The sequence below is a fragment of the Cydia splendana genome, chromosome 3 (assembly GCF_910591565.1).
Source record: "Cydia splendana chromosome 3, ilCydSple1.2, whole genome shotgun sequence".
Classification (NCBI taxonomy): Eukaryota; Metazoa; Arthropoda; class Insecta; order Lepidoptera; family Tortricidae; genus Cydia; species Cydia splendana.
Window position 1 is genome coordinate 17,732,752 of NC_085962.1, and position 14,320 is coordinate 17,747,071.

The window sequence follows — 14,320 nt, forward strand, 5'->3', positions numbered from 1 at the left end:
GCATGTGTATTGTTAAACTATGAATTTGACGTAACAAGTTTATTGTGTAGTAGCAAATTGCATATGAATATTTGGTAAGTACAGTCAGTATCAAATATATTATAGCTGCAATAGTTCGTTACACCATATATTTAGTACAGTCAAGTGTAAAAATATGGGTGTAGACAACTTACTCAAAAATATGTCCGGAACTATGGGTCATATTTTTAATTCGCTGACGTAAGAGCTATGGGACATATTTTTGAGATGATTTGTGCACCCATATTTTACACTTGACTGTACGGTGTGACGAACTATTTAGCCACTTTAGCTGCTACAATATATTTGATGCTGACTGTACGATGTACACTTGTACAGTACCAACTAATATAGGGATTAGTTACCCGCATATGTACTTAAATATTCCTAATCTTGTATACACTATATGTATGTACACTATGTACCTACCTATTGCTGGGAATTGAGACTCTATCAAAATAACAGCTATGCAGTTAGTAACTGCAACTGAATACCTGCACATCTTACAGCAGTATAAATTTAATGTCATTGGACATAACCTCGTGTAAGCAATAAATAAACATCATATTTAGCATTCAGAACTTCTTTTTATTGCCCTCAAAGATAGACTAATAACTTAACATGAGTCATATTTTATAGGTCCTAAATATTTAAAGAAGCGTATGATAAATTTACTGATGTCCTTCTTTGCCTTTTCTGTAGTTTAGTATTCATGCTACATAGTAGTTTCAACTGAACAGCATATGAATTTAAAGCCCTTAGGTGTTTATATTCTGTATGTAACGCAATTTTACTTTCTAGATACAAATTAGTAGATATGGTGACAAGTTAACTGACTTATCATAATAGTTTTAGCAGTTAAATTGCAAAATAACCGTTGTTGCTGTTTGGCGTATATTATATATTTTAAATTAAGCGCATCTATATCTATGGGTCAAACTTTGTTGGTAGCTGATCAAAATCAACGGCGATTCATCGGGATAGATACCTATATTCCAATTTACCTCCCGGCTTGGTAACTTAAACTAACTTGTTTACCAACGTAAACGTACAAACAGCAACACACCCAACTGTAGATCGGTGGACCTTATTATAAAAGACATAAGGTGTACAGTTAACAGTGTGGGCGATGGTACAGGAAAGGTAGCAGTTTATTTCTTGATTGAACTCAAAAATCTCAAATACCATTAAATAGGTATACCTATTTACATTAATATGCACTCTTAGAAAGATTAATAGGCGGGATATTTTCGTCAGAGCTTGCTGTTTCAGTCACGAAGAGGCTTTCTCTCCGGACGTTCCCACCCCATTTATCGTCGTAAAAAGCGATGAGCCTCCATTGTTTACTAACACTTCAATATCGCCCACTAAAGGACCGTAATAAGCTTGTCATGAGCCCGATTGTTTTCTTTATCAGCCTTTGTCGAATTTCCGTATCGTGATGGGACGTTTGCGTAAGATAGAGCCAACTTGTTTATTTATTGTTTGTTCTTTTTAAGTATTACTCCGTCATTGTCAGCATTTTTATTGGGTAGGATAGGCGCTTGCTTTTCAGCAAATTTTAAAATTTATAAGTTAACTTTTGCTTAGTTGAATTTTTAGCATTTTATCGACCGAGCGTTAGCGATGGTCTTTGTTTCAGCTTGGGCAAACATCCTTTCGTATGTCCGGATGTTCTCCTCTACAGGGTCGCAATTGTCAACCGATTCTTGTGAAATGCTGTGAGCAGGTTCGATGAATAAAAACTTTTTTTTTTAATTCAGTTTTTGGGAATTATTAATAATAGCGGAGCCATACAATTATTTAGTTTTAAGTTATGCTCGCGAGGTCTACAGCTTAATAGACTTATTAGAGCCACTAGTTTAATTTAGTTTAAACATTTTTAAATGTTTCAGTGACGTTATGAACTGTCTGCTGTTAGAGTTATAGACCAAGACAAGTCTGCAACGATTTTGATAACACACGCCGTGTAGGTGTTATTTTAAACGTGTAACTTCTATGAAATTATGACGTATAAAATAAATAACACTTGCACTGCGTGTGCTATCAAAATCGTTGCAGACTTTTCTTGGTCTAACTCTATTAGAGTTCCCTTTGGTATTCCGCTTCACTTCGTAATCATCGCTTCGCTTTGTAATTTTGTAACAAACTACAAATCTCCGTAAATGCAAAACATAGGTTTTCAGATTCTAACTTTAACTACAGTTACCTATACTATAAAATATTCATACATATCGAATTATAAACATTAGAATGCTTGATTCCGTTAACATAACACACTTGTAGGGTGTAGACTGTAGGTGGGCATTTCTCAGGAGGGCCATTTTTACGTGCTCGGGGCAATAAATAATTGAATTTACTGATCAATAAATCTGAATTAATTTAGGCATGATCTTCAGCCTATATACTGTCTGGGACACTATCAAATTATTTATTTATTATTTATATAATACAAGAAAAAAAAAATCAAATGCGTAAATTGATGTTCGGTGGGAGTGTCCCGCACCCAGACTTTATGAAACAAAAAATTATTACTCAAGATGGGGCATTAGATCGGAGTTATTATGGGTATTCACGCATAAGGTATTAGTTAACTTATCATATTCTTTATATCAACATAATGTGTTTGCTCGACTCATTGAATAAAACCAAATTTACGATGTGTCCCGGGCTAGTGACTGATATCGGTGTAATTTGCAAAACATGTCGGTACTCTTACAAAGTTGTAGACCAGGAACTCAGTGACTCAAATATAGTATGCTTTAGTTGTGCCTTAACCGTTGAATAAAGTAGAGGTACAGCCACAGTATAATAAAGTGATTTTTTAAACGTTTCTCCGCCCTTCAGTGGGTTTGGTCCTATGTTTTTTTGAGATCGGTGGTGCAATTTACTCCGAAAGTTTTAGTGCATTTATCGTTATGCAAGTGATTAAGAAATCTTCTAAAGTACGTAAATCCATCATGATTACACATCTCTTCTGTATCATTCATGCTATTTCTGTAATTGCTAAAAAGCGATCAATTTTGACATCGCTAGTGTTGATTTCCCTGGGCTCGGTGGATTTATTGACCACCGATATCAAAAAAGTGATCACTGAATTCAAATCCTGCTTTGTAAACTAGTTTGTTGTACTAATTTATCACACCTAAAAAGTACAAGATACGTTGTATAAGCGTAAAATTATGTTTCTAAGTAAATTTAGTCACAAAATCACTAGTTTTCTATGAGTAGTTTTTATAAACCAAAAGTGTTTTGAAACTTGTAAACCCAATGTTTCTTTCTCTGTCTTGATATTCTCTTCAAACCAATGAAGTAAATTATGTATATTAATTGTCCTCTGTATCACCTGAGGCCGAGTGAGGCCCTACACCTCAATACCTTTAAACGTGTTAGCCATGTTAAATAAATGCAGTCAATTATATCCCACTTCTTTTAAAATAACTTGTGTATGTAAGTATGCAAGGTGCACCCAAGGGACAGGGTGTACAGAACAAGGGATTAAAAATAAAGGGGCCTTCTAATATATTATCGAGATGGCTTCAAAGGCACTGAGCGTACCTATTGATCAATATTTCTAAAGGATAGCTATAGACACAAATTGAACATAACAAATGTTTTAACAATCCTCAATGTCTTATGTATTTATGTCTAAATATAGGAGTTACAATTTAGCTCAAGTATTTGAGGGTGCTGGAGATCATAATTGATAGGTAATTAGATCTTCAAAAATTAGTCAACCACTTCAAATAGTTTTGAATTGATGGAGTTTAAAAACATTAAAACTCTGTTATTCAAAAATACTTGTTTTCCGTATTGCATCACATTGCTTTATAAGTGCATTAAATATTTTTTGAGAATTAAACACCACTCAAAAGATTCTTGTTTATCGGGTGTAGGTAACATAAGTTTCTTTTTGATGCGTGTGCCGATCGGATTGTGTGAAACAAACATCTTCTCCTTCATGGCACTAATGTGCGAATTCGTAGTCGACATGTCTGAAACTCGTTCCAGGACCATGCATCGCCCTCCATCCCATCATATGAAGGGCAGTCAAATAGTGTGGGATATCTTCTAGAGATGTTGTTTTACAAGCTGTAATTTGGTTATTTTAAAATCTTGAGTCTATATCTATTAAATTTATGTAAGCTTTCGAGATGATTAGCCTTGTTACATCGCTCATCATGAAATAAGAATTAAAAATATTATTAAATTGTAATATAATTGAGATATAATATTGAAATGTGATTTTTGTGTAAGCATTATTGAATTCGGTGACGCAAATTGATTTCAGTGCCAGCACATGATTTCGGTGTTTTTTAAATCTCAAATATCTGAAAAACTATAAGGTTCTAAAGGAGGCCTCCAGGGCCTCCACTACCAATATTTTTTATATTTAGACTAGTTTTTAGGAAATAAAGTCGCATATCAAATAAGTTTAAAATAAAATTTGGCACCGAAGGTCATCTCTGAGAATCGCCCAGGTATAGTTAGGTAGGTACAGGACGAGCTTGATCTCTGCCCCTTTCTAGACAACTATCCTACCATCTCTCGTCGTTTTATGGGGCCACTCACCTTTACGTCTAGCGAAGAAATATAATAGAGATGTTGTTTGTTGATGAATGCCATTCGAAATGTAGGTTTTTTTGGTGCTTTCATTATTATTTTACCTATGAAACATAGGTACATTACATTTTAATCAAAATTATACAATGCTTCCTAAATAACACTGGAAGTACGAGTGTTTTCTGAGACCGTTGTTGCATTAGGTAAACTGCATTCGTTTTCGACAAGTAAGAATAATTAGCATTATTTGTTTAATATTATTGGTTTTGTACTAATGGGTTATATGGGTACAGATATGGGTACATATTAGGCGACATTATACCATCCCGAGTTTAAGAAACAATTCTTTTGTTTTTGAATTTGATACCTTCTGTTAAAATATTATTTTATTTTAAATAAAGTTTTGAACATGTACCTACCTACAGTATTCATCATAGGGATTCACGAGTTAGAACATAGAAAATGTTCATTCATAACTCAGGATCTCGGGAACAAATTAATACTCTTGCTCAACACACTACCTATTAATCTTAATAATTGCCCTTACCGGAATTCAAACCCCTGTGTTTCGTCCAGGTTAGGCAGAGTTATAATATAACCCACTAGGCTAACAGGCTGTAAAAAAATATATAATAAGGTCATGTGGGTGACGTGAGTTAAAAAAAACATTGGGGCAGGAGAAACAGTATGAGGATTCCCTACAAGTGTTTATTTTTCCCCAGTGTTTCTCTTACCGCACCTAACCTCACTTAGACCATAACAAAGACAATTCGAGTTCATTCACAATGACGGGGGCTAAATGGTAATCAGCTAATCACATTCATAGCATGTAGCGTGTATTGCAGACGCCACGAGTATCAGCGAGGTAAATTCAATGATCACATTTCCGTACTTTCTCTTCGCAAATGACCTACGAATCGCTTAACATTTCCAAGGTTCATTCATGGTTAATCATCATAGGTGATCATAAGTACGTTTTCTATTCTCATGTTTTTTCTATTGACTATTGCAAAATCCGTAGCCACTGTACGTGTAGGTACAGATACGTACAATAGGTAGAAATGTAAGTACCTCTAAGCATATTGGCAAGTTATAAACAAAAGGAGCTTTGGTAAAGATCACGATTGTCCACTGTCAAGATTGAAGTCACGATATCATGGTGGTATGAATGATCTGAACAAAACACGAAGTCATTTGACTTGATTGTTATTCTCCGATAGCTTAAACAACGACCAGGTAGGTACAATTTTCAGTTCAGTTGTTGGCTGTGTATGGAAAGTTGATATTTATGTAATCGACAGCAATTTTAAGAATTTCCTTTGTTTAGGTGGAGAACTTTGCTTTCAGTCTACACCAGCAATAAATTTAGTGCCCAGGATGGCTAGGACTTTTTGGCTCAGTACCTATTCGAAGTTCAGTATTATGGGACAATCTTACTCAAATTGACCTAGTCCCACAGTAAACTAAATAAGGCTTGTGTTTGTGCTTTGCAATTAGTTAGGTACCTAACCTATTTCAAAATGCTCGTAGCATATGTCACGGCACAATATATATGTACAAGTTTCATATGTAGAAAGCTTATCTTATGGTTTTCGGGGGCCCTTGCGGATACACTTCGACCCATAGGGATCTTTTGTGTTTATAGTTCAGTTCAGTTCAGTTTCTTTATTGGTAAAAAATATTAAATATAGAAAGCTAATATTACTGCATGTTTTAATTACGGTCTAGGGGTCTTAGCAACGTTTTAGAATTTCGTGTTATACATACATTTAACCGTGACACAAGTATTTCCAAACAAAACATTGTCGTACAAGCGTGCAGATGCAGTTAGTGGATTCTTCAGCAATCTTATCAACCCTTATCTCATTCAGAATCAATGCTAAGCTTAACCCAGTTTTCACTTTCGTGTTTTCGTCATGAGAGAAGGCACCTTATGTTATGAGAGCATTGCGTTTTGTCAGGCAATTAAGTAAAAGTTCTCTATTTTAAGATCGTGTGAACTGTGGAAGGCTAATGTTCCGCGTAGTGGGATGACCTTTAGCGAAGAACGCTACTCAGAATTGCGGTAATAACTTATTTTGATAACTTTTTACAAGCATTGCTACTGTTGGAGCATGACCTAACGTCGATCCGAATCGATGTCATCTGACCGGAGGTGTAATTATGGAAATTATTCTTCCGCGATTCTGTGTGACTAATAGAATTAGCAAACAATTTCACTTTTCTTCACGTATTTATTTAAATGATGCACCCAGATGTAGTACTTACGTGGACAGACAGCAGTTTCGAAACTCGGGCGCGGACGAGGCTTGAATGGGTCATAGCTGTTTGTCTCGCTGCCAAATCATGCGCATGTTCGTGCTGCAGGTTTTAAATGGGTGTTTTTGTTTGGATCCAATACGATATATTTCGTAATCAAATGTTAAATTTACATGATGTATCTAGAACCGATGGAAACTAACAGTTTGAGTAGGTATATTATAAGCGGAGTTTAGACCGGCAGTTAGAACATTTAACATATAATACAAGAAATATTTTCTTATTTGAAAATCAAAAAAGAAAATATTGGTAACTATTCGGATATTTATTGTCAGTCGTTACCAGTACTACCATAAAATAGAGCACCACATTTGTTATAGGAAAGCACCATGTAGTAAAGTGAAACTGATTAAGAAAATAAATTGCTGCCATTTTTAACTGTTTAACGATGTCATCGGTTCTGTTTTGTTCAAAGTTATAATAGTTGATGAACTTTTGTAGTGATACGGAACCCTCGATGCACGAGTACTACTCGCACGTAATCGATGCACTGGTGTGGTCGAACTTAATCGTTTTAAGGGTTATTTTTGTATTTAGCAGATCATGAAGGAATAAAGTTTATGATTATATTAGATTATTTTTACACATTTTCCTCTGTAAATAAATCTAGTTTATAATTGAATTAAAAAACGTAGCGTCTTCTGATTGCGTCCATTGGCGGCATATTATGAGAAAAGAGAAAAGTGCAAAGAATGGCAGCTCGTGGGACCGACTCCACAATGCCTCTGATATGTCACGCCTAGTGTTTCACTGTATTTTCTAAAAGTTGTTCTTGTCAATCGATGATGATAAAGATGATGATAACTTCCCGCACTTCATCATTGAATATGGAACTTAATAACAATATATTTTTTCTTTTCCAGATACTCCCGTTCATACTGCTATCTGTGGTCTCAAGAAGTAAATGCGAATCCTCGACTGGGTACAATTACAACAGCGGGAACGGGGGAACATTCGGGGAGTTATTGAAGCCACCACCGCCGCCACTGTCTCAAATCAAACCGGTGCCGTTTCACGGCGGCGCCAGCAGATCGCAACGGCAGAATGTTGACCCGGGGTATCATTACCAACCTCCACCGCCGCCTCCACCTCAGGCGCTATCGTCTGACTTCAAATTCCCGGCTCCTTTTTACAAACAATACAATTTTAATTTTGTACCTCCTCCTCAGCCTTTCACAACTCCATCTTCTTCGCTATTCCAAAAAGTCTCCGGTTGGTTATTCCCTTCTCAAGAAACAGAACCAGTATCTGCGTATAACAACAATAACAATATAGCGCCTATAAAAAAAGATTGCAATCCCTGCAATCTAGTGCCATGGATTCCAGTAATAAGATACGATTTGGGAGGTAAAAGTTTGCAGCAAAGTTTGATACCGACTTATGGACCTCCGAGTCCCACCGCACAAAACGCGGTTCAATTTAGACCACGGCCGTTTTATTCACAAAATCAGGAAGTACCACATATATCAACTGGGATACCTCATGCAAATTATGGTCCACCTTCCCTAGATAACAATAAGGGCTTCTTAAGCTCCACATATGGGCCACCAAGTCCAACTCATACGGTAGCAAATCCGACTAGCTCTACGTTTATACCAAGTTCATCATTTGGATCCAGTTCATCTTATAACTCAGTCAGTAATTCATACAATGCTCAAAGTTCGACTTACGGACAACCCAGTTCGTTATACAATATTCCTAGTTCTACATATGGGGCACCAAGTTCATCGTATGGATTACCCAGTTCAACTTATGGTCCACCTATTTCTACTTACTCTACACCTGCGCCACTATATGATTCACCGAGGCCTATAACATCGACTTACTTACCTGTGACTCCCAGTTATGAGCCAGGAGTAATAAATTATGACCTCCCTCAAGATAATCAAATAGATGTTATACAGAACACTCTTCCTTCCGAGGACTTACAATTACCAAAAGTTTCCGCTCCATTAGGGTTTAAAAATTCATACGGGGAGCCAATTCCAAGCTCGTATGGAGCAGAAATACCTTTCCCAGTATCGGCTACTGCAGCGGAATCGTCTAAAATAAGGACTGAAGTTTTACCTCTTGATGGGACTAAAGGATTAAATCCTAATCATTCATTAGCTCTGGCAAAACCAGCCCCATTTACTTTGAATAGAGGACGAAACATACATACGTTACAACCTGTTGCTTTACCGAACTTGAGCGTATCTCCATTACCACCAATATTTAATGCTCGGCCATTCCGGCCGCTACCTAACTTGCCCTTAAATCATGCCCTCGGAATAAAACAAGTGCAACCACCATCGAATAATGTTAATATACAACAAAGCTTACCAATTGCCGAATACACTCATTCTATAGATTATCCTACATCTATAGTGCAATCGCCAGTTATCGACATCGATGTCGGAAAAATATCAAATCAATCGAAGGCTTACAGAAATATTCCTAATGGATTTATAGTAGAGAGTTTCAGGGATATTTCTTCCCAAGCATCTGAAGATCATATTGAAGCTACAAAGTCAAATCAAGATTCTAGTTTTGAAAGTACTGGAGTTGAGGTTGGCAATGATTTATATGAGCCGAATATACCTTATGATTTAAAATATAAATCCGGTAATCACCTTTCCAACCACAAGAACTTTGCTGATTTAAGAGGAGTTAAGGACGAAGACGTTGATAAATATCGTACAGAGAGTAATTTACAGAATATAGATTCACCATTGTTGTATCTAAAGCCTGGAACTCCACATAAAGAGTATACTAACTTCGTGTTTTCTACAAGTGGTCCATTAAATGTAGACGATTATGAAATTTACGATGATATTTCTACAACAGTGGCACCAAAGCAATCAACGTTCTCTAGTAGTGCTTGGGAAGAAAGTAGAACCGATTATAGCGATGCGTTTTCACAACCAACAGCAGCTCAGGAAGATTCAAATAAACCAAAAATTGTTCAAATTATCATACCATACACAACTGGGCAGCAGAATAAGCAAACGAATGAACACGAACAGAACCAAGAGGAATGGATATCGACTCCTGATGACTACCTAGCTAGGAAAGTGCCAACGAATACAGAAAATTATTACACTGTTGATTCTAGTACGGAGAGTTACACTACGCCTAGTACAACAACAGAGGAGCCATCTCACACAGAAAATGATAATTACCAATCAGAGAGATTGAATACCCATTCTATACTAAACGACTTGTATGATGTAAAAGAACCTCCCTTTGATATTATAAAACTTCAACAAAACATCGATGATTGGACCGAACAAGAGTTTTCTAAACGTTTTAAAACTCAATCTCAACGAACTCGTAATAACGGTAAATATGCTAAACAAATTCCAGACGAATATTTTACTACAATTAGTCCGGTTACTAATTCTGTGACGCCTAGCATATATAATTATGATTTTTATGATCACGAAGGATCATATAGTATACGGCATTCCGTAACTGAGGATGAAAGTACAAATACAAAATCACACAAAAATAATAATAATATAGATAGTACCAGGTCTAAACTGAAAGACAAAAATAAAGATGATTATGAAGATTTGCAAAAGCTTCACATCTATACCGCTGCGTCATCATTCCGATCTTCGACCACTACTCCTGCTCCATGGGAGGCTATTCAAACTTCTATATCTCCACTAACTAAAGAAAAGGTGTACGTGGTTACATCAAAACCATGGACGGAATCTCAGAATACGACTGTTCACGATTATGAACATATAGCATCTTTTGAGTCTAAGAAGACGAATTTAGATAACGAGGCATCTGCCTCAGACAATCTTCCTTTTCAATCTCCCAGGTTCTCCAACAGACCCAGCTTCACAACTGGCGAGAATATAGAATCCGTTAAATCCGATTCTTCGTATGGATTCTCTAGAAATTGGCATCAAAGAAGTAAGTTGTAACTTAAGTTTTTCATTAAATTTACTCCGCAAGTCCGCACCAACTAACAAGGAAGGGTACCCAACTGTCCGACTCCGATTTGATTTATTTTGATATATGTTATAGAGTAGTCTAAAATAACGGACACGTATTTTTTTTAGCTGCCCAAACTCAACCTGTTAGGAGAAAATGGCCTTCAAAGTACTGAAAATTGACCAAACCTTCTAATTTCTGAGAAGGGACATGTTCTATATATATAATAAATAAATATAATACATATATTTTTATATAAAAAATGAGTTTGTGGTGAAATGACAAAACACGTCCCCATTCTTTATTCATGTTCTCCAACATATAACGAAACCAGTAATTAATTATCAATTTTTTTGAACATGTCTCTTCTCAGAAATTAGAAGGTTTGGTCAATTTTCAGTACTTTGAAGGCCATTTTCTCCTAACAGGTTGAGTTTGGGCAGCTAAAAAAAATACGTGTCCCTAATTTTAAACTACTCTATAACATATATCAAAATAAATCAAATCGGAGTCGGACAGTTGGGTACCCTTCCTTGTAAGAAAGCTAATTAATTATAGTGTATTTATATATATATATATATATATTTTTTTTTTTTTTTCTTTTGTTTCTCGACTTTCATATTTGTCTACTATAGGCAAATATCTGTTGTACAAAATATATTTTTATTGTAACACACTTATTCTATTTTTTTCAGTAAATGACTTGGAGAATAAGAAGAATAACAATAGTACATCGTTTCCAGAAGGTTCTCAGAACATATCCACTAACAATAAAGAGGTTCTATTCTTACTAATTTACTAATTTTCAATCTAGGTATAAAATTCCCAACTTACAGTATGTACTTACAGTATTTCAAAGTCAAAGATCGGTACTTAGTAAGTAGTCAATTAACATTGCTAACTTAGTTTTTAAAATAATGATTCTTAATACAATATCCCTTGTACATACTTATTGATATACAATCCTGGTACATTCATGAGTTTAGCACTGACTAATCATAACATAGTATACATTTAGAGTCATAGAAACTACTAGAGTAGGCAGGTTAATGGTCGAAAAATACTCACCAAGTGGGTGTCGGACCAAGCATAACAGAGGGTTCCGTACTTTCCCACGATACGAAAAACGCAACATACTAAAACCCACAGAAGCAAAAGGGCGTGTGTTCGCGGCACGTGCTAGGTTTTTTTTATGCCTAATTATTAATGGCTCAACTGATCATTTCCAAAATAGTTTTCGTCGAAAGTATTTATTAAGTTATTATTTCCTTACCTACTTAACGATAATATATGATTAATATGATACAAATTTAATTTTAATTTCAGTGCGACCTACTCGCTGTATGTACATTAATATATTATTATTGTATTCTGGTGCTACAGACTGAAGGACTGAACAATGCTACTATTTATTAAATTACTACCTATCGTAAGAAAGAATAATGCATACATACGAGTATAGTATTAATTTTTTTATTTCTTATTTCAGGATACACACCCCACTACAGTGACTGCAGAACCTCCTGAAAACGTCAGTAGTGAGAAAGTGTAACAAATAAATCGAACGATCTGTGATTGTGTTGTTATTGTTACGCATAGTGTTAGTTTACAAAACCAAATGAATAAAAACGTGAACAATTACAGATATAGTGAAAGTGTTCAAGTGTGCGTGCGTAACGTATTGACTATGAAGACAATAAAGAACAAACTATAGCGAATTCATAGATTAGATATATTATTTTATATTGACAAATTAAGAAGAATACAGATAGCCACGTCAAATTAAGCCGAAGTTGGGCAATCTGCGGAAATAATTCGTGTAGTTTTGAAAATTGCTATAGATCTACCGTATGGTGTCCAGATAAACATACTAAAAGTCCTCGAGGGTAGGGGGTGTGCTGAGGGTGTAGAGGGGGGTTGAAGGTACCTTTTTTGATATTTTTGATCATATCTCGAATATCTGTACGAATAGCATTATAATTACTTCGGACAAAAGTTTTATCATAAAATTTTCTACAAATTTGGTTATGTTTATTTTTACTCTACGATCAATACTTTAGGAGCTACAGGCTGTTAAAGTTAAATAAGAGATAAAAAATAGAAGAAAACGTCGTTTTTTCGTAATTGTTCACCATAAATAAAAATTTTAGTTTAGAATAAGCAAGCTAAGCGACCTGCTGATATAATATAAAAAAAACGGCCAAGAGCATGTCGGGCCATGCTCAGTGTAGGGTTCCGTAGTTACCCGTCTGTCAAAATAAACTATTTGCGAAAACTCAAAAACTGATAGACCGATTAGGTCCGCTATATTTTTCCTTAAAAGTCTTTACTAAGTTTTACTTTCACGATTTTTTTTGGACCCATGGTTCAAATGTTAGGGGAACTAAAGTGGAAAACACAACTTTTTTTCTTTCAGATCGATTATTTCCAAAAATATTAAGTTGATCAGAAAATGGTCCTTAAAGACCCTTATTTGTTTTAAAAGACCTATCCAACGACACCCCACACTATAGGGTTGAAGCGAAAAAAAATTTCATCCCCACTTTAATTTAGGGCAGCTACCATAAAGAAATATTTTTTCTGGTTTATATTTTACTACTTTGTCAGCGTAACTGATTTATATATTCGTGCCAATTTTAATAATAGAAACTAGAAAAAAAAATTATGGTGGCTGCCCTACATTAAAGTGGGGATGAAAATTTTTTTCGCTTCCACCCTATAGTGTGGGGTGTCGTCGGATAGGTCTTTTAAAACAAATAAGGGTCTTCAAGAACAATTTTTTTATCAACTTAATATTTTCGGAAATAATCGATCTGAAAGAAAAAAAGGGGAAATCCCCTTCAGCTCCCCTAACTTTTGAACCATGGGTCCAATAAATGTGGTAAAAATCGTGAAAATATAACTTAGTAAAGACTTTTTATGAAACTTTTTTATGAAAAAAGGTACCTTCAACCCCCCCCTACACTCTCAGCACACCCCCTACCCTCGAGGACTTTTAGTATGTTTATCTGGACAATTTTCAAAACTACACTAATTATTTCCGCAGAGTTTTCTAATTTGCTTAGGCCAGTGACAGGCCTATTACAATCAGTTATGTACTTACAACTAATTACATTAATTACAATTTTTAGATAAAAAAATTTGCTTAGGCTAAGAACGATAATCGTATTCTTTTTGATTTGTCATAAAATGGGTTATAATATTGTAAACTGTGCTATTATGTAACCATAAATTTGTAATGTTTACTAAAATTAGTTAATTTTCCAATTATGTATGGTTTCAGTCGCCTATCAATTTATATTTTGTTCGCATAAACCTGTTTTATTAACTGGATAATTCATGTTTCCTCATATTATATTTAACTTTAGTTTATGAGTTTGTAAATATTTTATATGACTGAAAAAATATATCTGTAAATAATAAATTCATAATAAAAAACTAAATTCATAGGTTCTGTCTTATTAATTAAAGAACAAGTTTATAACGAATGCCT

General features: G+C 35.1%; 1 protein-coding gene across 3 annotated transcripts in view; it reads left to right on the top strand.

The window, feature by feature from the left end:
* The window catches only part of LOC134806774 (uncharacterized), a 123,600-nt gene that overhangs the window by 11,858 nt on the left and 97,422 nt on the right, over positions 1-14,320 (top strand). Inside the window, exons 2-4 of one of the 3 annotated variants that reach the window (XM_063780110.1) lie at positions 7,764-10,806; positions 11,523-11,573; positions 12,317-14,250. In XM_063780110.1, coding sequence (XP_063636180.1) covers positions 7,764-10,806; positions 11,523-11,573; positions 12,317-12,354 — 3,132 coding nt within the window. In that variant the 3' untranslated portion in view covers positions 12,355-14,250. Of the gene's footprint in view, positions 1-7,763; positions 10,807-11,522; positions 11,686-12,316; positions 14,251-14,320 lie in introns of those variants that run through there. The other 2 variants (XM_063780109.1, XR_010146555.1) reach the window with 2 other exon arrangements.